The 26,533-nt window shown below is 41.7% G+C and overlaps 2 protein-coding genes across 3 annotated transcripts in view; one reads left to right on the top strand and one right to left on the bottom strand.

The window, feature by feature from the left end:
- Positions 1–3,638: 3,638 nt before the first annotated feature.
- BST1 (bone marrow stromal cell antigen 1) lies at positions 3,639–18,254 on the bottom strand. The gene is made up of 9 exons (XM_054391668.1): positions 18,085–18,254; positions 12,104–12,233; positions 10,950–11,085; positions 10,315–10,397; positions 9,609–9,685; positions 8,369–8,461; positions 7,296–7,382; positions 6,701–6,760; positions 3,639–3,753 (listed from the first exon to the last, which is right to left on the bottom strand). The coding sequence occupies exons 1-9, from the start codon at positions 18,252–18,254 to the stop codon at positions 3,639–3,641; spliced, it is 951 nt and encodes a 316-aa protein (XP_054247643.1).
- Positions 18,255–22,508: 4,254 nt separating this feature from the next.
- FBXL5 (F-box and leucine rich repeat protein 5) overlaps positions 22,509–26,533 on the top strand; it is a 33,416-nt gene continuing 29,391 nt past the window's right edge. The window contains exon 1 of one of the 2 annotated variants that reach the window (XM_054391392.1): positions 22,509–22,628. In XM_054391392.1, coding sequence (XP_054247367.1) covers positions 22,545–22,628 — 84 coding nt within the window. In that variant the 5' untranslated portion in view covers positions 22,509–22,544. The remainder of the gene's footprint in view (positions 22,629–26,533) is intronic. The other variant, XM_054391390.1, reaches the window with a different exon arrangement.

Here is a 26,533-nt window from a genome sequence, read left to right on the forward strand (position 1 = left end):
CACTTGAACGTGTCCAGAGAGGGCCAACGAGGCTGGGGAGAGGTCTCGAGCACAAGCCCTATGAGGAGAGGCTGAGGGAGCTGGGGTTGTTTAGCCTGGAGAAGAGGAGGCTCAGGAGTTATTGCTCTCTACAACTACCTGAAAGGAGGTTGTAGCCAGGTGGGGGTTGGTCTCTTCTCCCAGGCAACCAATACCAGAACAAGAGGACACAGTCTCAAGCTGCACCAGAGGAAGTTTAGGCTGGAGGTGAGGAGAAAGTTCTTCACAGAAAGAGTGATCTACCATTGGAATGTGCTGCCCAGGGAGGTGGTGGAGTCACCGTCCCTGGAGGTGTTCAAAAAAGGATTGGATGTGGGACTTGAAGCCATGTTTTAGTTAGTAATGAAGTGCTGGGTGATAGGTTGGACTTGATGATCTCTGAGGTCTTTTCCAACCTTGTTGATTCTATGATTCTATGAAAAGTGAGAATGAAGCATGACATAGGCCAGTGTGTCCTACAGATGGGGTTTGACATAGCAATAATTATTTCTGCTAATTGGTTTCTTCACTTGCTGCCCTTCAATATGGCACAGTGACACCTAGGAGCTTCTCCACACCTGGTATAGCACGCATTTTCTTAACACTGCCTCTTGACTTTTCCGGTTGCAAGTAGGGAAAAAAAAGTCTTCCTACAGTTTGGTGGGCCAGCATTTGCCATATTCTTGACCTACAGTTCTGGTTTCTGCCTACAATACTTCACATCTGTGTTAATTATTTACCCAAGCACTCATTAGGACCTGATAATCACAGCCATGCAAATACAGTTACTGGATTAAAAAAGACTCTTTCTTTGTTAATTATTGTAACTAATGGTGTAACTGTACTTCAGTAACTCAAGTTACTCAAGCACAGCTCTGGAGGATCCCCTCTGTCTGCATTTTGGGAATTTACCACACTTAGTGCTTACACAGGACAGAGGTATTCTAGTCAAATGGTCACTAGTAAAAGACTAGTTACTTTACTTCACTGCCTGCTACTGAAAGGAAATGTGTAGTATCATTTCCTCCTTTGTTTTCCTTCTAGAAAACTTCCAACATAATAATTTTCCAGTCATGTATTCTGCTGAAAATACCAAGTCACTCCTCTGAACTGAGATGAGCTTCACCTTTGCTACAGAGGAAAGAGAGAAGGTACCTCTTAAATAAAATGGCAAGTAAATTTAGACTGGGCAGAAGCTGGAATTAGGAAAAACCTGAAAAACACTTGTGAAGTGCTTGAGCCACTCTAACATTTGGCTAAATTAAGGCACTGCACCTTCCTACACTGAGCTACTTAAAACCAAACTTAGTGGCTGTGCTTAAAGCACCTTTCTTCCACTTTACACACTCTATTGTTGAAGCAGAATACATGAAAATTATTTCTAGCTAATCCTGTTGAAAATAAAATGATCAAAAGAGTTAGCTTTCTTTGAATAAGTATTATGCAGCTCCTTGAGGTTTCAGTTCAAGTTTCACTACACTTAAGATTGCTGATTAGAAGCACAGTCATGTCAGCTGAAGAGCACACTAAGGCCAATATGATAAAAATAAACACCAGTGGTTAAAAAGGGCAGAGAGGTGATGAAGTTGTCCTTGATTTATTCTCATAACTTCTTATTCCACAGCACTCCAGGGTTTGCATTTAAAGCAGACGAAGCTGGTATGAGCAGTACATGTGTGCATGCAGATACATGCTGAAAAAAGCTCAGATTTTGTCAGAAACAATGACTGGAACACATGAAGCAGGGAGAAAAAAAAAAAAAAAAAAGCAGATTAGCAGAATAGGAGGTTATATTTATTTCTGTATAGGAATGAAGTGTGAAATAACTAAGCTCTTACGCAGTCCACAAAATGGGCAAAGACAGGATGATACTACCTTAGTATCAGTAGCTTCCATAGGCCTGTCTGCAGAAATGCAGAGCACCTTGTAATGCTCCTGTACATGATGCTTTCATTTTCCAGAAGTAGTTTGATACTCACATATCTACACAGGATTGTGGCATCCAACTGGATTCAAAATTAACTGATATACATGTTTTCCTATGAAACACCTTCCCCTTTGAATTCAGGTCTCCAGAGAGCTGGTTGTGCAGTACTGCTAGTACAAGTATAAATGATTCACACATTTTGAATCTATAGTTGAAGCACCCTGCTGAACATTGCCAGGCTTGCATGAGTTTGTGGAGAAGGACAGATGCCTTTTGGACATGATGACTTCTCCACCTTTGGCATAGCTATTACAGGAGACATTGCTAATTGGAGCATTTACTGAGCATTCAAGAGAGAGCAGAGGCTATGGAGCTGATTGTCACCATGCAAATGTAAAATATGGGTGTAAGGAGCACTGTTCACACACTTTTTAGATGTAGAAATGGAAAAGGGAGAGATAAAAGGGATTCTCTTGCTCACAACTTTTTGTTCATGTCCCTCCCTCCCTCTGGAAGTAACAAATGACCTTATTGTTTCTCACTTTGCTGACACTTCTGTGCCTCTGCTTCTGTGATGACAGTCACACTCTTTTTCACACACATTAAAACCATTATATTAGAGCCAGAATAAGCCAGAATAAGCCTTTAAGATCTCAGGAAGCCTATGTAATTAAATCCTGGCCGCCTTCTTTTGTGTTCCCCAGCTATATTAGTTGTTTAGCAAAAAATCTTTACAGGTCTTCCTAAGCTCTTGCACTAAGTTTGAGACATCTTATTCAAAAGATACTGGGGAAAAATAAATTTGCTGTCTTTGCTATTCAGTTAAGTAACAGGAAAAAAGACAAGAACATTAGATAACACTGCAAGAGGTTTCTTAGTGTGTTGTTCTTGATAGAGGGCTAGGCAGTAAGCAACCTCAAAATATTTTAAATCTATTTATCCTACTTTCTATTTTTTTTTTCCAAACCAGAACTATTTAGCACTGCCTACAGTGTGTTTGGTATCCTGTACAATGGCCAGCACTGATGGCACTGCATCCAGAGGCTGGAAAGCTCAGGCCAGGAAACAGCCATCTGAGGAACAGCTGTGTGGCTGATAGAAGCAATTGGTATTATATGGTAAAATGCTGTATGCAGGTGTGCAAGCCTGAATCTTGCTGTATGGTAGTTTCAGGCAAGTTTGGCCCAGCTACTGGACCACTTATGAGAATGAATTTCCACTGTCTCATCTATTGTATCTTGCACCAAGTGAGCAATCTAAGCTCTGTCCCATCCGAATTAGTATTTTCCTCCTCCCAAAACATGATAATCAGAGAGTTTCCAAGGCCAAATGCTAGGATTGTTTTTAGAAACAAGTAAATGTGTGGGAAATGTAAGACAGGGATAGTTTCACTTTTCTTTCTGAAATATGTGAACAGGAGGTGTTATTCTCAGTATAATTCTGGATAACAAGGATAAGAGGAAGTAGCAATGGATTTCTTCTATTCAAGAAAAGGAAATGAAGGGTGAGGCTTCCTAGCAGCAGTAGCATAATTTTTGATACTAAAAGTAGTTGGTATCTAGATAGAAGTATGAAGGGCTTTGATATGTAGGTTTGCCAGTCCCAGGAGTAGAGTGAAATTGAGGTTATAAATTAGTTGAAGCCAAATTTATAGCCAGTTAATGCAAACAGGCTATGGGTTTAGTTGATTAACTTAGTACACTAAATCAAGTCTGAACAAAAAGCCTGCAAAAGAAACAAACATGAGACCGTCCCAGCTGCCTCCTCTGTCTGAAGAGATAGGTCCTCTTTGTGCTGCTGGTGCAGATCTGAAGAAAAGAAAACAAACAGGATGTTTGCAGCACACAGCTGAGTTGGGATTCTTTTAAATATCAGGGGCTGTTGCCAAGAATGAAGTTTACAGTCCAACTGCTAAGCTAGAAGCTTCTTTGTAAGAGCTCATCACCAGATTCCCTTTGGCAGTTTTGATTTTATTAACAAGATATTGGTGAGAAACCCTGGGAAATGCTCCTTTCTGCCTTAGTATCTGAGCCTCCCTTTCTCTCCACATTCATTTACTGCCTCTGTCCTGATGCTTGAGAGTGTATAGAGCTCTTCCAGACAGCAGTGGTCCTAGCAGTCTGTATTTTTGCAGCACTTAATACCACAGTATCCAGATCCATTTCTAAGACTGCCGATATTGCATAATGTAAATAACAAATACCACTACTGATAGACACCACCTGGCTTCCCTTTTGCTTATGTTTGCAAGTCATCCATGCCATCTAGTGGGTATTGGGTTACCTACACGTTTTCTTCAAACATCAGGGTGCCAACAAGCCACAGGCTAAATTCCGCCTCAGCAGGAACACACTTCAAGTCTGGGGAGGAGTTAAAGGGCGCTGTCGCTGCCCATGAAGCCCCTTCTAGGCCATCCCTCTGCCATCCAGACACAGCCCTCTCCTTTGGTAACAGCAGCTGCAGTGACACTTGCACAACTCTGCTGTTTTGGGGCTTTGGGACATTCTCCCCTGGAGGCTGAGAGGGCAGCTATTGCTCTCATAACTGCAAAGAGCCATTGTGAAAGGGCAGGCAACAGAGCCTACATGCCTAGCCTCTGCTTACACTGAGTGTACCACTGAGCACATAGACTGCAAAGGAAACGTTTTCCTAACAGATTCATGCTCTTAACAGTGATACCACTACTAACCAAACTCCTCCCATGTCAGTTAATGGACCATTGGAGAGCGGGGATCCACCCACAGAGAAAACAGATCTAGAAGATAATCATTGAATAGTTTATATACACTTGCTTAAGGCTCTTTCTGAGAGGGCAGCTAATTTGAATGGAGATGTTATTTATTGCAGATAAGTGAGTGATTTGGGGAAGAGTGAAAGTATTCATTGGCTTGAAGTATTTTAGCTACTTAAATTTCAGTGAGAGGCAATCATAGTTAGCATTCAGATTGGGAGGCGATGACTTGATTAGGGATAGCATAGATATGAAGTGAATCAAACCTATTATATTGCCATACATACAGGAGGGTATAGAAGGCTCAGGAAGGAATAAAGCAAGGAAACTTTCCTTAAGGAGGACTGTAACAGTTGAGTTGCTGAGCAGTTACCCCATGAGAGTATGAAACTGCTGCTTAGAATATAGTAGTGACTTTGTTAATTTAAGTACCATCCTGGATGGAAGGGGTGCCTGTTCTCCTGCTTACATACTGCAAGTGCTACGTGATAATAGCAGAGAACTGGTATGATTGTCCCTTAGGTGAAAGGAAAAAGACATTAATGGTTTCCAAAAGCCTTCTCATCCAGGTTTCCTCAGCTAAGGGATGTACCCACATCACAAAACTTTGAGGGGAATGGTTTAAAACCTGAGAGAAGAGAAAAATCCATTAAGAACCATCACAATATTCAATTTTTTAATGGCTTGTAAATGGCTTTTTCCTCCAGTTTGTTTGGTATCATGACCATGTTCACAGCTGCCATTTCACATGGGACATTTGCATTTTCTTTTGGTATATGAAGAAAAGTCTTACCATTTAGTGGTAGAACAAGGAAACCCTATTTTAATCCACCATGCAGGTGGCATCTAGTAACAAATGCCTTAACAGGACTATCAGTGATACCTAAAATGCCACTTTTTCCATCACACATTTCTAGGCTGGTGCTGGGGTGCAATTTGGATGTAAGAATAAATGTTGTCACATGGCAAAATGAGTGTAAGTTTTCCCTGACCAGCAGGAACAGAGAATACTCACTTTCTGTCAGGGTGTATTAAAAACTGAACACATGCTACAGAAAGTGATAGAGACCTCTCTCTGTACTGCATGAAGTACTACTGCCATACAAGCAGGGACAGGCAAGCTGGAGCTGCACCTCTCTGTGGTCATAAGCATGGACAGCAAATCAGGCACTTCATGGCAGAATTGTATTTTAGTATTGCATAGGTATTAACATACAAAAGATTTCCAAGTGCTTGAATTAGGGCAGAAAGGACAGTAGGAGACAGTGTGTTCAAATGTATGGTTTATGCATCAAACACTTTTATGCATCTATGTATCCTGTAACTTTCCAAACTGTGAGGAAGTTTTCATAATCAGATGTGCAAGTACTGTATGTGTACCTACACATGCAACAGCATATAGATTAAGAAACTTAGCTACACACAATTAAAACCAAGTCATCTTTACTGCATAGTCACTGAAGTACATCAGAAATTAAATTAATCCTCTTTGTATTATAAAGAAAAATATGAATAGGAAGGGAAACTATTAAAACCTAGGTTGGGAGTGATGCTTGCTAATTAAGAAAGTTGTATCTTGGGTGTAACATGCATTCTCTGCAGATAATCTACTGGCCCAAGGTAAATACATTAAAATGGAGAAATTGGCTTTGCACACAAAATGGAAGATTAAAAAAAAACTTCCTCAAAATTTGGAACTGAAAGTTCCAGTAGCTGGAGATACATTCTTTAGACTTGTTGCCATTTGCCCTACAATTTCATTATTGAAGAATATTAATGAAAGCAATTTCACACTGTGATTGCATAATTGATGAGAGCTGATTAACACCTCTGTTTGGTGCTCTCAGACAGTTGTGCACAATTTGTAGATAGAAGCTGCACAGCAAGTAGTAAGTTCAAGGCTGTATATTGTGTGAGGGTGACGTGTCATAGATGACAGAGGTGCAATCTGTTTGACTGTCGACTTCTGCATTATTTGCTTGTCTGTAATGACACTGAGGATGGATTGGACTTCTTTTACTTACGATGAAAGGGCACACTTAGAATCATCAGGATGATCCGGGCAGAGTAAAAACATTACAGACCTGTGAAGATATCATTTTATTTGGCGTCTTTTTGGGAGAAAACTGAGGAAAACGAATGAAAAGAAACCAAAACAAACCAACAAAACAAGCTCAATGGTATTATCACTTCTAAAGCTTCCCTTCAATTATATTTATCTTACAGTCTACTGTGATTAACCAGAGCTGTGAATACTACTGTGACTAACTAGTAATTCTACAGACATTCAACAGTGTTATTAATTGTTGTTTAGGTTGCTTTTCAATCCAACTAAGGAGTTTACAGTGAATTGAAATATATGAGGCCATCCTCTGTGTCTGAGATTGGGTAAGTACAGTGTTCCACTTAATGACACAATTATACAACACAGTGTAGTGTTTTGCTCAATTCATGGCTGAAGAATGCCAAGTCCGGAAAATGTGACGACACTCGTCCAACATATCAGTCTCTTACTGAAGACAACATTCATGGCACTTAAGTAGTGGAAGGTAAGGAATAAGGTGAAGCAGATAAGGTGCTTCTGCAAAGGCACCGTATTAACGAAGGATTTTCACTTACTTGTAATTGTCAGTACAGGTGACGTCATAACCAAGTTTTTTCAGCCTGTTTTCTAATATCTCTACAGTAAAAGTTCCACAGGACTCTCTGTGAGAAAGAATTTTAATATTATTTCAAGTCTTTTATTATCTAACTTCTTTTCACTGAACTTGATGGAATTAGCAAAGTAAATCTCCATTACTTTGCCATGTCTATATTGCTATGGATATGGTGCTGTCTGAGCTCATCTCTCTCTTCCGCCCAGGCAGTTTGAAGACAGGTGAAGTGCCACCATGTTGTATTAAAATGAAGAGGCCCTACAGATGATTAGGGTAAAAGTGACTTCCTCTGTTCCTTTACCCTAGATGCATCTATGTACGTTTGTAGGGACCCCCACGAAAGCTATAATGAACAGACTATTTAACTCTGAATTTAATTAGTCCCAATACAGGCCTAATTTCTGTCCTAATAATGTAATTTTTTAAACTTACCGCTCCATTATGTTTCTCTTGAAAACTGTCACTTGAGCTCTGGCTATTTACCAACAGGCTGTTCTGTTTGGACTAATCTTCTTTGTTTTGTTTATTTGTTTGGCCTTTTCCTTTTTTTTTATTTATTGTTTTGTTGTTTTAAATTGACAATGAAGAGCTTTTTAAAGCTTAAAATATTGAGAAACAACAAGCCCCCAGTGGTATTTCTCTGCTTCTACTAATTTTCAAACAGTTAAGATAGGTGGAAAAGAAAGGAGTGCATATGGCAAGGCATATTTCACGTCAGCATTTAATCTGCAATGGAAACCAACTGTTTTTGCAGTAAAACTGTATGTGTTATATCCTCACTTAAGGTCTGAGATCTACCCACACATCTAACCAAGAATGGACTTCAGACCTAAAATTAGAATTTATTTATATCTCATCTAATTCTGGTGTTGCTATACTCTCTCAGAATGGCAGGATGTGCTTTGTGTGTTAGTGAAAGCATCTGAAATATTTTTAGTTTAATTGCTATGCAAATATAATCAAACTGAGAGCCAAGACAGAATTTTAAAGACAAGTCCAAAAGGGAGAAATTAATTTTTTGAAGCTATAACTTACCTATCTGGTCCTTCAATATCATCCACAACCCAGATGACAATTTCTGAGATTTTGTCTTTCTGGAGATTAGGTATTTCATAATCTGCAAAAAAACTGATCCAAGAAACAGATTTTTAGAACTATAAAGAACGCAACAAAATAAAGAACCTGTTTTCCTTTTGCATTAGTAAAGGCTCTGATCCTGCTGTAGGATATGGGATTGCTCAATTTTATATTTGTATCTTCTGATTACAATCAGACTCAACACACAGTACAAAAAACCATCTGATTCACTTTCTGAAGGTCCTCAAAGGTCAAAGGTATTTAATGAGAAGCCTTGTCTTCATGTTCTTCATCTTACTGGAGATCAGCTGAAAAAAAACTTACAACATAAGAGATAAACCAGAATGAAGTGAACTTTAAAAAATACAAAAACAAAGCACAAAGCATTTGATAGTGAAAAAAGGTCACTCTTGTAGTTATTGCTTTTAGACACATTACAATTTTGTTTTAAACAAACAAACAGGAAAAAAAAAAACAGCCAAAGTGCAAACACATTTTTAGGTACAAAATCACAGCAAGAGAAACAGGAAGCATTTGTCTGGGATATGTAAGACCATAAAGCAGAACCTTCTAGACATGTCCATCCCTAGCCTAGAGAATCTTCCAATTTATTCCTTTGTGTAAATTGACTTTTATAGGTATATAACAGTTAAACCAAGATGATAAAACGGCAACTAAATCATGGAATAGCTTGGGTTAGAAGAGACCTTAAAGATCATCCATAGGCAGGGAGACCTCCCACTCATCAGGTTGCTCAAAGCCTCACCACCTCCAGGGAAGAGGCATCCACAGCTTCTCTGGGCAACCATTTCAGTGTCTCACTGTTCTCACAGTAAAGAATTTCTTCCTAATACCTAATCTAAAGATGTCAAATCCAAATATCTGTAAACCAGTTTTTGATGAGACGCAGACAAAGCCACAGATTTCTAACTGTTCCAATAAGATGTAATCATTTGCAATTTTTTAATTGCCACAGCAGTTTGTAAAATGCAGAAGTCAAAAGGATTGTTTCCATCCATTTCATGTTAATTCCTATAGCTGAGGACAATTAACAGCTGTCCCCACAAATCAGCAGTTGGATGAAACAGGCTCTTTCAGCTACACTTCCATGCTTTGTTTAGCAGAAGACTCCAGCTAGCTGGACCCTTTTGCTTGCAAGCATCAGACCTTGTATACACACATAAGTCAGTTTTCTTACCCTGGTTCTGGATAAGCTCCTCCAGCAGCAGAACCATTCAACAAGACATGAATCACTCCAGAACTGTGCTGTGCATACTGCAATAGAGGACAGTGGTTTTTTTCCAGAACTTATCTTACAGATTTTTTCATATGACTTGATATTGTATTGCAAACAACAACAGAATAAAGAGTAATATCAGAAATGTGAAAATGATGCCAAGCTAGCCCCCCAGCAATTACTGCAGTAAGAGGACAAGAAATAAATAGCTAATGCATTAATTCAATGCATTTTCTCAGGCTAATTTCTCAGGCTTAGAAATAGTTTCTTCAACATAGGAAGAAAGCATTTTGGCACTCAGTGTTGGGTTTGATCTGTGAATAAAAGGGCTTACATCAAGGGTGTCAAATGTCACTTAAGGTCTGTATTCAGTAGACTAAAGCAACTAAAGTGCTTATCGTGCTAAGTATATGCTTAATATATATTAAGAAAGCTAGCATAGAATTTGGTCACATTATCAAGTGTTTATCACATTATCAAGAGTGGTTAACTCCTGGTAAAACACTGTACTCAGTCTAAAGTAGTGTATTTGTATCAGAGGAAATAATCTAGCACAGTTATAGATTTCAGTCTGTTTTGGTCTGGTGGTGTTTTCCTGAACCACCCAGGACACACTCACTATGCCAACACACACTAGGTACCATGCCAACAGTAATACATTATTTACAGTGGTTGAGGCTATTCTCCAGAAAGATTCCACTGGGTTGTTTTCACATTCCTCTGTAGTAGGGCAGGATTCATAGTCCAGTCCTGTAGGAAGGCATGGGATGTGGGTTATTAGAGATGGGAATGACCGTAAAACATGACATTAGAAAGCAAATATATATATTTGTACATTACTTACTGAACACACATGATGGTGTGACAAAACACTGAAAGCTGACATCATTTTTCTATCTTTTTCCATCCTTTGCTGCCTACACAAACAGTGATGGTCCCTTCCAACCCCTAACATTCTGTGATCCTGTGAATTCAATAACTGGGCTGAAATGGCTCTCTGGGATGCAGGGAGCTCCATGTTCAACGGACTTAAAGGTTCTTAAAAGTCTTTTCCAGCCTAAATGATTCTATGACTGAGAAGAAGGCTTATCTCCTGTGCAGCACTGTCTAGATTTCACTGTGTGCTCCCCCGACTGCAGTGCTAACATTCACACAAAACAGGAAAGTGAATGAGACAGGGAAGCTATTGCTGATTTTTTGTGGGGTGTGGGGTATGTGGAACATCAGCTCCTCCAGAACACAACAGTTGGTCTCCATTATGGCTTTACATACAGATGTTTAATCTAGCACTCATCATCTTACCAGTGCTGTTTGCCTGCCCACACCAGTTCAGAAAATCTGCCAAGTAGCCAAAGAGAGTATTGGCCAGAGACATGTAGCGACGGCCTCTGTCAGCAAAGCTATTGACCAGCAGGTGATTATTTTCCCAGAAGAGAGACTATATAAAAAAGCAAAGGGAGAAGAAGTGAACCATCACTTGGGTGTGGACACAAGAGATTATGCAGTGTTGAAAACAGTTTAAAACATATCTTGGTATTTCTTTCAAAATCAAGGTAATCAGAAATATCAGCTATCTCTGGAGGGACAAAGTTGTTTTCTTTAACAGTGGTGTAAATTCTGATTGGTAGAGGCTTGAAGGGCATCCATACCATGATGGGACATAGTCCTGTATTAAATACAGTTGGGGCTAGCAGATATTTATAAGCCACATGATTCTTACCAGAATTCTCTCATGCTGCTGTGTTAACTGATGGTGTGAAAAAGTGATATGCCTAGTTATTATTTCCCTGTTTGCAAAACTCTTTAATGTATTAAGCCAGGTTGACAGGAGTATTTGTTTAGCTTGTGTCATTTAGAGCCAAGGAATAACTGTGCCAGAGGAATAACTGCTTTAAAGCTCAGCCTTTCATGTGAGGCTCAAGCACACATTCTGATGGGATATGAAGACACAAAGAGCTGTGTTTCTTGCACATTCACAGCGCTCTGCAATTGCCAGCACATCGAATCTTTACTGTTTTCCAGCACGTAGCAGCATCCTATCTCATTTCTGGTTATGTTTGTTCAACATGTCAATGTTTAACATCATTTTCCTGAGACTTGGCTGTGAGGAGTGGAATCAAAAGACAATAGCAGGCACACTCCTTGCCAGCAACTTGAGGGAAAGTAGAAGTGTAAAGTTCAAGGGCTATGACAGAGATCCCAGCACAGCAGAAAAAACAACGGATTTCTGTAGATGAAAATAGAGAAGTTGCTGAGAAGTTCCTGCATAAAATAAATTGGGCCAAACAGTTAAAAATGCCATCAACCCTGAGCCTAGTTTGTTAACTACAGACAAGTCAAACACAATGAATCACGAGTCAGCCACTGAATGACTCTTGGTCAATTTTGCACTGGTTCATGGAAAATCTGCTGGATGTCACAGGACTGTTAACATAACATTAATAATCATTAATTACCTTGTTAGGTGGAATTGCGTGGAATGACAGATTGATAAATAATTCATAGTCCTTAGGTAGAATACTGCAAGGATCCTTGTCAATAAATGCATTTTTAAATGCTTCCCATATCTTTGAACAATTCTTCTCACTGTAATCATCAAAACAAATAGCAGAATTGTTTTTATCAAAGCAGAGCAAGAAAGTCATCTGTTCCAAACTTCTTCAAATTCCCAAATGACAACCACTAAAAGGGTAAGATAGAAAACTGAAGTCAGGGTGGTAGAAAACTTGCTACTCAGGAAGAACATATACATCTTGGCTTTTCCTGGCTCCTCACAGCAATAGATCAGGGAAGAAGCAGCAATGAAAATATTAAGATTTACAGTGTGGAATTAGAAGTATATAGCAAGCCATCACAAATCTTATAAGTACAGTATACACAGAAAGCCTGCTATCCAGCATTGTAGAAATACTAAAGAAAACTTCCTTTGACATTTTCCAGATACAAAAAGCTATTGCAATTAAAGTGTAGCTAAATATCTAAAGCTCCTGGAATGTAAAATTACTCTTAAAATGTCAGATTCAAGTTCAGGAGGAGTTACCTAAAAGTTTTTCTGGTAGAATAATGGTTTTGACAAAGAGATGCCTTCTGTGTATATAGACCCTAGGAATTACACAGGTTTACCTTGCTGGAGTGAGTACAGCAACTATGTGGGACATGTACTGTCACTGTGCAGTAGCTACAAGAATAATGTTAGGATTCAACATCTAAACTGATTGTGAAGGGAGGCCTGAAATAGGAGCCTAAGATGTGTGCTTCGACAGTTCCTTTCTGCCACCTCTGCCTTGGGGACCATAAGCTCCTGTGGAAGGCCAGGCCAGGCCATCTAGGGACTGAAGTGTCTTATCTGCTCAGGATTTGCAGGATTTCATCTGTCACATCTCTGAGCCTGCATGGAGTAATTAAAAAGAGAATTGCTACTTTCACCACTTTGCCACAGTACCTTCTGTGGTGTGACTGTAATGCTGTGACAGTTACAGAACAATGTATTTTATATGCCTACAGCATTCCTAACCTCAACAGCAGCAATTGCAAAGCCATAGCTTGAGCAACAGTAGTCCTGATAACTAAACCAAGTTTTGCTGTTAAGAGTGTTTTGCTCTTTTCCATTTAATTCCATCCATAGACAGGGGGTTCCTTCTCCTGTGACATCCTTGAAAGAGCTGCTTTATGCTAAATGTTGCAGGTATTTGAAAGGATGTCTTGTGACACGCTATGCAGTTCCCATGCAGGAAACAGACCACAAATGCTCTTACGGTAAGCTCTGGTCATGCTTCTAGAAACTACATAAAAATCCTTAGTACATCGTATGCAAACACAGGATCTTGACCTGAAAATCTTCAGTGATGCAATACAACCCTTGATCAGTAGCTCCAGTGTTTACACAGCCTTACTTGATAAAAAGGATTTCCACCTGATTTCTGATTTCAAGCTGTTCAGTTTTAGCTTCTTCCAACTTTTTAGTCTTATGTCTCATTCAGCTAAAGAGCTCTCTGCTGTAAACACTCACTTATTCATGCTAGTACTTGTAAATTACGATCAGCTGAACTCTTATCTTTCTTGACAGTTGAATCCAGCAGTAATTTTCTGGTTAACTCACATAATGCATTTTTTTTCTTCATGTCTTCTCATCCAGGTTTGGACAGCTTGTAAATCAAAAGGATTATTCTGCTCTGGCAAAAATACTTTTTGAAGCTACAGGGTGGGGAAGGACTGTAGTTCAGGACAAGTCCTTCCAATCTTAGTAGACACTAATAAGTCATAATAGATTTATTTCAGTAATTAAAAAAAATATTTTTAAAACTTCCATTATATATGACAAATAAAGAAAGATAGAGAAAATGCATTACAGGAACATTTGTGTTATACAGCATACTCCTATTAGAAAATCTTAAGTATTATTTGCATTCATTCTCACTTCTACATTTTGTAAAATGCCTCTTTTAACTGACATTTTGCATGTTCTGTCTTAATGTAAGGGAAAGGTTTTCCTTGTTTCTATAAACATCTTTCTGTTTTAATTATGTTGTAGTGTAAAGACATGCTTTGCAAGCTTCTTTTCTCTAAGCAAAGTAATTTTAAAATTTATTCTATTTGCACATAAATTCAGGAGCAAAATCAATCCAGGTGGCTATGCTAGCCTGTGAGCAATTAAGAAACAGATAGTGAACATAAAGGGTTATAAACAATTAGAATATCTGGTTTGCACCTGAGCAATATGAAACTTCCATTTTGTTTAGATTACATGATTTGCTTATAGACCTAAGGGAAAGAGAAAAAAAAACGCACATAGTATTAAATTAATTGTGCAGCTTTTATGCTTACAATGCCATTTTGGGCCTTAATTCAGGCAAGCAGTCCCAATGCCCAGCCTGGTGCCATGCTGTTCTGAGCAAGAATACTTTGATAAATATGTTCAGACTTCTCAAGTTTAAAATTATATTGTGAAAATGCCACAGGAAGTAATTAGACCTCAAAAAAAATATGTTTAAGGATGTTGCTAGATCATGTAGAAGAAAAATTAGAGAGGCAAAAGCACAGTTAGAAATTAAACTGGCCGCTTCCGTGAAGGACAACAAAAAGCATTTTTATAAATATATTAATGCTAAAAAGAGGGGCAAGAGGAGCCTCCACTCTTTATTGGATGTGGAGGGTAACATTGTAACTAAGGATGAGGAGAAGGCTGAGATTCTAAATACCTTCTTTGCCTCCATTTTCAACAGTAAGGCAGGAGGACTTCAGGATAACTGGCCTCCTGAACTGGTTGATGGGGTCAAGGAGCAGTGTTGTACTCCTGAAATCCATGTGGAATTAGTTCGAGACTTGTTGAGTCACTTGGATATTCACAAGTCCATGGGACCTGATGGGATTCATCCTAGGGTGCTGAAAGAGCTGGCAGATGAGCTGTCCAAGCCTCTCTCCATCATTTTCCACCAGTCGTGGCTCACTGGAGAGGTCCCAGAAGACTGGAAACTGGCCAGTGTGACTCCCATCCACAAGAAGGGACGCACAGAAGAACCTGGGAACTACAGGCCTGTCAGCCTGACCTCAGTGCCAGGGAAAATCATGGAGCAGATTGTCTTGGGGGCAATCACTGCGCACCTGAAGGATGGCCAAGGAATCAGGCCCAGCCAACATGGATTTAGGAAGGGCAGGTCCTGCCTCACCAACCTGATCTTCTTCTATGATCAGGTGACCAGCCTGGTGGACGTAGGAAAGGCTGTGGATGTAGTCTACCTGGACTTCAGCAAGGCCTTTGACACCGTCCCCCACAGTAAACTCCTGGCCAAGCTGTCAGCCCACGGCTTGGACAGCAGCACTCTGCACTGGGTTAGGAACTGGCTGGAGGGCCGAGCCCAGAGAGTGGTGGTGAATGATGCCACATCCAGCTGGCAGCCTGTCACTAGTGGTGTCCCCCAGGGATCAGTGCTGGGCCCCATCCTGTTCAATATCTTTATTGATGATCTGGATGAGGGGATTGAGTCCATCATCAGTAAATTTGCAGATGACACCAAGCTGGGAGCAGGTGTTGATCTGTTAGAAGGTAGAAGGGCTCTGCAGAGGGACCTTGACAGGCTGGACAGATGGGCAGAGTCCAACATGATGGCATTCAACAAATCCAAGTGCCGGGTGCTCCACTTTGGCCACAACAACCCCATGCAGAGCTACAGGCTGGGGTCAGAGTGGCTGAAGAGCAGCCAGGCAGAAAGGGATCTGGGGGTACTGGTTGACAGGTGCCTGAACATGAGCCAGCAGTGTGCCCAGGTGGCCAAGAGAGCCAATGGCATCCTGGCCTGCATCAGGCATAGTGTGGCCAGCAGGAGCAGGGAGGTCATTGTACCCCTGTACACAGCACTGGTTAGGCCACACCTTAAGTACTGTGTCCAGTTCTGGGCCCCTCAGTTTAGGAAAGATGTTGAATTGCTGGAGCATGTGCAGAGAAGGGCAACGAGGCTGGTGAGAGGCCTTGAGCACAAGCCCTATGAGGAGAGGCTGAGGGAGCTGGGACTGTTTAGCCTGGAGAAGAGGAGGCTCAGGGGTGACCTTATTGCTCTCTACAACTACCTGAAGGGAGGTTGTAGCCAGGAGGGGTTTGGTCTCTTCTCCCACGCAACCAGCACCAGAACAAGAGGACACAGTCTCAAGCTGTGCCAGGGGAGGTTTAGGCTGGAGGTGAGGAGCAAGTTCTTCACAGAGAGAGTGGTTGGCCATTGGAATGTGCTGCCCAGGGAGGTGGTGGAATCACCATCCCTGGAGGTGTTCAAGAGGGGATTGGACGTGGCACTTGGTGCCATGGTTTAGATAGTCATGAGGTTTAGGGTGACAGGTTGGACTCGATGAGGTCTCTTCCAGCCTTCTTGATTCTATGATTCTATGATTCTATGATTCTATGAAAACTGTCACAAACATGAGACATCTAGAAACACTTTCTAGAATATTGTAGTTACATTTCTAAAAGCTCAGTTCAATTATCGATAGCTATAAAGTTAACATTTCCACAGTAACAATCCTTCATGTTGCGCATTTCAGTGTTCTGCATTATTAGTCATGCCCTGCTGCAGATATAAATTAAGTGACATCTGTTAACTCCAACAGGAACTCTACATTTCTAAAGCCTACTACAAGACCAGAATCTTTATACCTACACAATTGTTAACTGACTTAAGCTTCTGTAGTTTAAATCATATATTATATTGTAGGTGTGTAGAAATCTGTAGTTATAGTTTACCAACGCTTTCCACTGTGATGTATTTATAAATTTGCCAAACTTCAATTGTTTAGCTGAAATTTTAGTACCATGGTGCTGGCATTAGGATGATTTTTTTCTTTTGTGGGGAACCTTGAATCAAAACACTTAAGAATGTTGTTAGGAAGAAATACATTGTTTTGCCTTTGGAGCACCTCTCCTATGGAGACAGGCTGTGAGAGAGTTGAGGTTGTTCAATCTGGAGAAGAGAAGGCTCCGAGGAGACTTTACTGTGGCTTTCCAGAATCTGAAGGGAGCTACAAGAAAGCTGGGGAGGGACTTTTTAGGGTGTTGGGTAGTGATAGGACTGGGGGGAATGGAGCAAAACTAGAAGTGGGGAGATTCAGATTGGATGTTATGAAAAGGTTCCTCACCATGAGAGTGGTGAGACACCAGAACAGGTTGCTCAGGGAGGTGGTGGAAGCCTCATCCCTGGAGGTTTTTTGCAGCCAGGCTGGATGTGGCTCTGAGCAATCTGAGCTAGTGCGAGGTGTCCCTGCCCATGGCAGGGAGGGTTAGAACTGGCTGATCTTTGAGGTCCCTTCCAGCCCTGACAATTTTGTGATTCTGTTAAAAGCTATGAACCTGTTTTCAGTGCCGTATCTTCCTCGTTTCCAGCAGGAACTGAAAACGGAAGGTGGGGGGGAGGTGGTGATATTTGCTGATATTATGGAACATAATCTAACTTTGTTTAAGATCACGATTCAGTGCTGCAGGAACCCAGCCAGGCCCTCTCTGCAAATACCTCTTCAAGCTATCAGGAAAAAATTCAGTGGCACAATAAAGGAGTGAGCTCCAGGAAACTGCCCTTTTCAGTTCTGTTTCTTTTTTTTTTCCTTTTTACTAAAGCCTAAACAACGTAAGCAAGACAGAAAATGTGGTCATTATAGCAAAGTGTATGACTTGTCTCCACTTCTATGTAATTAACACAGACAATAAAAGCTCATAGATAATATTTCAGCAGTTGATTACTACTTGATTTTTCAGGTGGATGAGCTAAGCAGTCTATTTCAGTAGCACAGGATAGCTCTAAGTGTAGTGTTCTCCTTCTTACATGACATACAAAGCATGCAAAAGTAAAGCTGGTCTTCCCAGGAGCACATTCAGATTGGGTACTTCACAAATGCCATCCCCACCATTTCTCTCTGGTGTTCTCCCCACAGAACAAATCCAGAAACAAGCAAAACTTACCCAACAGCAGGATTCACAATTCTGATGTAGTCATAGCATCTTCCAATGACAATGCTTTCCAAATTTAGTGTTGTACCTTCACCTTGCCATTTCTTTCCCTGCACTTCTGAGAAGCTGTTCATAAACAGAACAGAGACAAGTAAGAGAGACGAAAAAAGGCTCTTCATCATGAATTCTTGACAATCCACGTTCTTAAAAAACATAGCCAAAAAAGGAGAGTGAAGGGATACAACTGAAATGGAAATGTGGAGGCTGAACGTTTAATATTTTCACCACTGGCTAGAGCTCTGTACACAAAAGACGAAGTTAAACGGAAATCTTAACTTTGCTGGGCAGTGCAAGCTGAGGGTTTCCTGGATCGGTTGCAGCACAAAGATACATCACTTCCTCGAGGCTCACTCTTCTCCACTTCTGAAAAACGAGACTTTTAGGGTCACTGTATTGCCACCTTGTGAAAACTGGGAAGAATTACAATATATTGTACTAAAAGGAGAAAAACCCTTACCACTTCAGGATTTACAGGGCCTTAGGTCTGCTTAGTATTCATTGCTATGCTACACCTGCCTAAAACATCTCAAGTGCTTGCAAGCAACATTTTAAACATTGGGTACTTCTTTTAGTTTTAAAACAAAACAAACCAAAACCAAAACCGACAAACAAACCAAACCAAACCAACAAAAAACCCAAAATAAAACACCACCACCAAAAAAAAAAAAAAAAAACCACAAACCCGAAACAAAACAAAATCAATCAAACAAACAAACAAGCCAAACCTACAATTCCATACCAAAACCAGAAATATTCAGGCAAAGAAATGATTGCATAACTACCCAGGGTCTCAGGTGATCTTGCGTCACACAGAGGGGTAATATTAGTCAGTTCTTTTACCACCTCTCCCCTGGATGCTGACAGCAACATTTTGGTGCAATGATGTGTTTTAAGTCTCTTTTGTGAACAAAACTGCCTTGCAGGCAGGAATCAATCATAACAAGAACCAAAAGGATTAAGACATACTTCCTGTACACTGAAGAAATCTCTTCAACTTCTGTTTATTCTCCCTGCAGCTTCTTTTCTCTAAGTACTATGCTAGATCATCAAATGGCATTAATTAATCCAGCCTTCAGTGGAAATGTTCTGTGGTATATGCTGCTGCAAGTACAACCACACTACTTTTTTCCCTTTAAAAAAATTACCTTTTCAACCTTAGAGTAATTTGTATATGGACTCACATTTCTGAGGTACATGATGGTTCTTTTCTTTCTATTAAACAGTCTCCATGCCTCAATGAATATAAACATCTTTATTATTTATGTACTTAGAGTGTCATGAGTACTCAGCTGATGGATTTTATTTTGCTGAAGGCAAATCACTGAGTGAATTGCTGATGATGGATTTCTCCTGTAAATGTGATAGAAAGGCAACCAGTTGGTTTGTTACCTCCAGCAGGGCCTTTGGGAAAGCCAGATTTACACAGAAGTGGATGTGCAATGTTGCGCTTGATATGGTAAAGGCACAAAAAATGCTGTACTTTGGTTCTTTCTCTGATGCTTTTTTACCCTATTCCTCTTCCGAATATCTCTGAAGCATGGCAATGCTGTTAGGGTACCAGTATGTTAATCAGATGGTTTCAAGTCACTCCTCTGGGTTCAGGATTAAAGAGTGCAATAATCCATAGAAGTCAATGAATTTTATTTTTATTATCAAAGTTTGCTCTGTAATTTCAGGACTAACAGAAACCTGAGGCATCAGTGACACAATCTTCTGTATGGAATGGGGCAGAAATTGTCACCAATTTTTGCATCGAGACTAAAACTTCTGCTTAAGATAAAAAGACATAAAGATAAAAAGGCATAAAGATGGGTACTGAGTTTTGGAATGGCTTTTCTCCAAGGACTTATTAGCTTTGGGAAAAAGCAGGTGCTGCTTGGTGATGTTCTCCAAAAAAGAGATCACCTGTCATAACATCCCTGAGGGAATGGGATGCCCATCACATTCCCCTATTGAGCTGCCTTTCCTCACTGTTCACTTCTAGAAACCCATCATGGGGCCAGAAGGGCCTCTGATCTGACTCAGCACAGCCGTTTTTAATCTAGGTTCTTAGTTTAATTTAAATACTTCACATGATTGCTAAAGTAACACACCTCCAGGGAATTTGTTCCAATGGTTGCATAGCCTTGAGAGTCAACTTTTAGCTCTGGCCTGAACTTGTCTACCTTTAACTTCCAGTTACTGGATCTCATGATGTTTTTCCTGTTACATTAATGAAGAATCTGTCTCCAGAAACTTTCTCTCTTCTTGTAGAAAATGACCAAGTCTCCCCTTAAGCTTGTCCACAAGAAAGTCCATATTGTAATTCCACTATCAGGCACTTTCTTTCGTAGTCTTGTATGTTCACTGTCACAAACCAGCTGCCCATCTTGCTTCTCAAGCTCTAGCAATTCATGCTGACTGCAGATCACTGCCCCTCGCTCTCTGACCCTCTCTCCTAGAAGAGGTTATTGCCCATTAAGCAGAATTGGCAAAACTGGCAGCATATCTGCTTCAGAGATACTCTAGTTCACAAATTAAATATTAACTCGAATGACCATGGATTTCAGCATATGTTTATACTCTGAAGCTCTGGAAGATGAGGAACAGACGTGTTCTCTCTTGTTATTTCTACTGGATGGGAGTGGTAACTTCAGCAGAAGGAAGGTGTAACAGGTGGGAAAATTAATCCTGTTATTACTCAGGCACAAATTGCTGGCAGAATAACTTGTTCTGTATGATTTTGGAACTGCTCATATTAACAAGCTTCTCTAAGGAACAAAATTCACCAAACATTGTTTCTTGAGAGTTTGTGTCTTTGGTGCATAGCTCTACCTACAGAAGCAACTGAAAGCTCTCACCCGCTGCCCAAAGCCAGAGCTGTGCTGACTAGCCAAGCAGACAATACAACCATGTGCTGGCTGGCCAGCTGTGCAACACTTGTGCTTTTCTTTCTTTTTCTTCTCTCATGTGTAACTGCCTTTTTTTTTCCCCTCCCCACACAGTTGGACAGATTTAACCTTCCAAGCTTTGTACATATTTGCAAATATGATTAAGTAGGTCAGCATGTTCAGAAGTCCTTGGAGGTGGAAAGGGCGAGAAGGAAATGCCCAGTGCTGCAATTGCTTAAGCCTCATTTCCTCAGATGAGAGAAAAAGATTATTGTGCACAGCATGGTCTAGCTAACCATCATCACATGGTTTCTCCTTCTCAATTCACTATCTACTACTTTTCCCAGCAGTAATTTTCTATATTATTTCCAAACATTAGTACACTGACAAATATTTGACTAAAAATTTATGCCTTTGCTCAAAATACTTCAACCTGCTTACAACAAATTGCTTACATCTATAAACTAGCTAGGTTTGTCTATTTAGTACCTGCAAGCATCAATTTTGTACAGTAGTTTTCAGTCAAAGGTCTTATGCATTTTTTGTGTTCAACAGTACTTTTTTTGAGATGCTTGCTACACACTGCCATGACAGTTTTACTACACATTGTTATGTTGGCCCAGAGTTACACTTTTTGTCAAACTCAAGTGCAATCTCAGTTCTGCTGTGTTCCTACCTTTTTTTTTAAATGTTGCATGGGCAGATTAGTATCAAAGGCTACTCTTCCTCCTCCTTTTGTCTTGGATGTCAAACTGAGCACGTAACTCTGCTGATTTGACACAAACGCTGCAAAAAGTTGGGCATGGATCCCCTGTAGCAGTCAGTTTGGACTACATCAGACATCTTCTGTTTCAAACACTGGTTTGTCTGCAGACAACCTGTTTATTGTTCACTTTGAGAGTGGTAAGGACACTGGACCAGAATGCCGAGAAGTTGTGCAGTCCCCCATCTCTGAAGTAATTTTAAACTCGCCTGGCCACGTTCCTGAATGATTTTTTACTCTAACTAATCCTGCTCTTTCAGAAGGGTTGGACTAGATGATCTCCAGGATCCCTTCCCGCCCCTACCATTCCGTGATTCTGCTTGATTGCCTGCAGGTGTTTGTCATCTCCTCAGACGCAAAGTGAGTTTTCTTTATTTCATGTAAACGCACAAGTCAATTTTTAATTCCTTCCGTTTTAATTCAAGGCATAAACACTGCTGAGCCCCGGCGCGCCAGATTACCTAGCGGCCCTGGAGTCTCGCCACTATGGGCCGTGCCGTAAGCGCAGCCCGGGAGCCCGCCTGCAGCGGTGGGAGCCCTTCCCGCACCTCTGCTCACCCTCCTCTTCCCCCGCATTCTGCAAGCCTGGCCTCTCAGCCCTGCTCGCCACGCACAACCGCGGAAGCCACCACCATAAACTGCCAATAGCCACCGGGGCCTGGGACCACCACAGGCCGGCGCCCCACAGGAGTCGCGCACGCGCGCGGCTAACGCAGTCACGCGCATGCGCAGGACGGCTGTTAGCTCTGCCGCTAGCGCCGGGGCTCTATGGGGCGAACATGGCTCCTTTCCCCGAGGAGGTGGATGTTTTCTCGGCTCCGCACTGGCGGATGAAGCAGCTCGTGGGGCTCTACTGCGACAAGGTAGCGGATGGCGCTGATCTCTGCCCCACTCCCCTGAGGCGGGAGGGAGGATTTCGGGAGCGCGCAGCTGTCAGCGCCCTGCGCCTCGGCGGCAGCTTCCTCCGCACCGCTGCCGCTTCGGGTCTCCTGGGCGCCCCGGCCCTCCCCGCCGCGGATAGCGGAGCCGGTGCCGCCTTCCCCGCTGCTTCCTACGCGCTTCTCGGCGCTTTCAGGGCTGGGGCGGGGCTCATCTCGTTGCTCCTGCTTTAGCGGCTCTGCCGGGCTGTGTTGCGGCCCCCAGCGGGATTCCAGCTCTTCTCAGCTCGGAGGAGCGGCGCTTCCCCGCGGGGACCACGGCTTGCCTCTTTCCCTCCCGTCGGGCCGTGGAAAGCGGGGTGCCGGACCTGCTAACCCGAGGCTGAGCAGTGGGCGATCAGCCCCGCTGTGGCTCCCCGTGGCGGAGCAGCTGCTCCCCGGAGGGGCCGTGGTACCGAGGGGCGCGGCGGGGACGCAGGCGGTCAGCTCCGTTGCTTCTCGTTAATTAACCGGTGCCAGGCAAGGCAGCTCGCTAGCAGTCTTGCAACCGGCTGTGTCTGCGTTTTTAGCGCAGCCTTTAATTGGTGAGTGGCTTAAAGATAAGCTAGGTAGGGCTTTTCGTTTAAATACATATATTTTATTCATAGAAAAAAGTAGTTTTTAATTCTTGCATCAGGGTGGTTAGCAATCCAGGCCGATGTATCACCTGAAAGGCAAACTTTGCTGCAGCTGTGAGTGGAATGGAAGCATTTCAGGCAAATACTTCAAAGCCAGCACTCGTACTGAAAGCAGTAGTGCCTCCGATCTCTGGGCATAAACGGCTGTTTGGAGAACCAGATTGGCTCACAGACATTAAAAAGGAGAGTGAAGTGACATGACAGAGTATAATAGTTTACTGTTGCCAGCAGGATGGGCAGTCATCGCTTTCCTCCTCCCCTTTTCCACATGCTGCCGAGTACTGCTCCTGGGGTTCACCAGATCCATTCGTGGGAACCTGCACAGCTTGTTAATAGGGTAAAGAAAATGTGAGTTAGCTAGCTGACCAGGCTGAGGGGAGGAGGAGGGGAGACCTTGTGTAGTTTCACTTTGCCTTTTATCTCTGTATTTGCAGTTTAATCTGTGGTGACATGAAAACTTGTAGTGTTAGAACAGGTTTTAAGTGAGGGGAAGAAAATAGCTGGGACTCATCTCCCCTTGGCCCCCAGCAGCAGTATTAGCATATCGTTGACAGTAGCTAAACAAGATTGAATTTCCAAATATTGTAGTATGTTGGATTTTGTTTCTAGAGAGGCATTTCTGTTACTGCTATTGAACCTCCCACAAAGTTTTGACCCAGTTTACTGTGACTTGATAAAAGTAAAACTGCCTGAGCTGGAATGCTTTTGTTTTCCTGAGTATGGGAAAATTTAATTACAACTACCCTGTTTGCAATGATCGTAGTGTCATTTTCTAAGTATTTTTTATACAGGAGTTTGCTTACTTCCTTTTTCTTTTGAAGAAGTGCAGGCATGAATGAATGGCGCTTGCAAGTATTCAATCTTGTATCCTTTAACCCTGTTTCAGAACTCGGAGGCTGTGCCTGGCCTATGACCTTTGCACTAGAGTGCTGCTAGCTTTGCATCAGAAAAAACTGAACTGTGTTTGACTTTTCTTCTTGTCTGATTGAGATGTTGTAATTAGATCAGACTGTAGTTCTGCCTGCATGGCAATTATAATCTCGAAAGCCACGCTCTTTATAAATTTAGTTTGTCTTTCAGGGGTCTTTAATTTTGTGAATTGCATATAGTTGCTGTCTGAATTCAGTAAATTCCACCAGTGAATAAATGGATCCCTGTGTAGCTTTTCAGGAGAGCAACTGTAATGTTACTGATGGGTAAAAAAGTATGTGAGTACCTACATAATCTTTTAGGACAGAGACACACAATTTATTTTGTTCTTCCAGGGCTTGATGTGAGACAGAATGGTGAAATGGACGTTTGGGGTGCTTGATGCATTAGCTGAGTTACCCTACTCTTTAAACTGTTGCTAGCAGACATCTCACCATGTTTGCTACATTCTTACATAGCATTTTTATCTGCATTGTGCACAGAGCCTGAGACTTGAATAACAACTTTGCGAGTTTCCTTGCTAGTTATCAGATCGATTGCCTACTCTGCTGATAAATGTATTCTTTAAGGCCTCAGAGGCTGTACCCCCTTGTTGGTAGTGGAGTGCCACAGCAAACAGTCTTTACAGTTAAAATGCTTTTTCTAATGCCTGACATCACCTTTGCTACAAATAGACCAGATTCTGTTTTCCTCTCTCTAGTGAACCTTTCTATATTTTCAGAAAGATCTTGTGCCTTTTTTCAAATTGCAGGTGTGTCCTCCATCTCAGTTCTCTAGCCTAAGTAAACTGATTCCGTCTACCTCTGCACATGGGCTGTGCTTTCTGTACCTGGCTCTACTTGTTGTGCTGCTCTGTAACAGTTTCAGCTGACTGGCACTGCTATGCCTTTCGTGCTCTCATCAGCACTTTAAGTGACTCACAAGGGCTCATAGCTGACAGAAAACATTTTTTTTTCCCGGAGCTGGGTAGGTTTTTCACTGATTAAGTGTCCCAGCAAGCACTGGTCAGGTGAGTACTGAAGCCAGCATGAGGCAGGGGTGGGACCCTGACAGCCAGCCACTAGATTGGCTTAAGCGATTGTGAAACCTCAGTCTAATGATGTCTGTTTCCCTGAAATCTTGTGTGCAGAATGGGACACTGCTGGTGTTGAGCAGATGTGTCTTAGGTGTGTTGTTCTGCAATTTTTTTTTTAACAGCAGCATACTTGCTTTGTGATTTTTCTGTAGTCCTGTGCGTCTCTGAGCACTATCTCCAAATTTCCTTTCATATTGGTCGTTAGGCTTCTATCCTCTGTGGAGACACATGCAGTTGTCCTAGTCAGCATGTCAGTGTCCAGTCCAGACTGTTTCTGCTGTCGCATTATGATCTTGATTCCTGCACTGGACAATGCACCAATCTTGTGTTACCAGCCTTGCTGCTTTCTCATCTGTGGCTGAAAGTATCAGATCTGTCATGAGGCAGAATGAATTTCAGCTGATCGTGTACTGAAAATGCCACTGTGGTTTGCAGGAAACATTGGTAGCTGTGGCTGGGGAGCACTATTTGCAAGTGCTTAAGCTATCCAGAGGTTTTTCTGTAGACTCTTGCCAGTTTGCTGTAAGGCAGAACAGTGTCAAAAACCTTAGTGAAATCATGATCTGTAACATGTATTGTCTTCCTCTTAAGTAGGTATCTTAGCAAAAAGAAATCAGATTTTTTTTTCTAAACAAGTCTGTGCAGGCTGACTTGTTACTTCAAGACCAGGGCTACTCAAGTAGCAGGCACTATTCTGCCATTAAATTTTGTCTGGGCCTTCTCCAGACACAAGACATGTGCTATTAATGAATGGGATTCCAAATGTCCCATTGTCTTGTGGACATACTGCAGCCAAGGAACATGTTTTCAGACATTTCTGTTATACAACTACCCTGAAAATGTTGTCTGCATTGGAAAAAGGAATAGGAAGAACAGTTGTTCTCTAAATGCTGTAAAGCAATTAAAGGCTACTGGTGACTTTTCACATCTGCCTCTCAAAAACTAGTGTAAGGCTTCCTACTGTGACTGAGTGGATCTAATAACTAACTGCTATTGGAAGGGTTAATTGTTGATGATGTCCTCTGTGCTTGTCTGGCCTCTTGATGAGCAGCTAGTTCATGTAGGGCACTGAAACGAAAGAGGATTCAGTAAAACTGGCTCACAAAGAGGACAGACAAACTGCATGGAAGCAGGGGAACAGGACTACCCATTGCAGAAGTAAACATCTGCTTTAATAGCTCAACTTCATTGTGAAACCTTTTCAGTGT

Source organism: Indicator indicator, chromosome 23, assembly GCF_027791375.1.
Source record: "Indicator indicator isolate 239-I01 chromosome 23, UM_Iind_1.1, whole genome shotgun sequence".
NCBI lineage: Eukaryota > Metazoa > Chordata > Aves > Piciformes > Indicatoridae > Indicator > Indicator indicator.

Bases quoted from the DNA above. Each gene is read 5' to 3' on its own strand.
- BST1 (XM_054391668.1), bottom strand. From the start codon at position 18,254: ATGATGAAGAGCCTTTTTTCGTCTCTCTTACTTGTCTCTGTTCTGTTT. The intron at 6,761-7,295 runs GTAAGTGAAAAT...ATATCTTCACAG, and splicing joins ACCTGTACTGACAATTACAA to GTCTGTAATGTTTTTACTCT. The intron at 3,754-6,700 runs GTAAGTAAAAGA...TCTTTTCTTCAG, and splicing joins TCTAAGTGTGCCCTTTCATC to ATCTGCACCAGCAGCACAAA.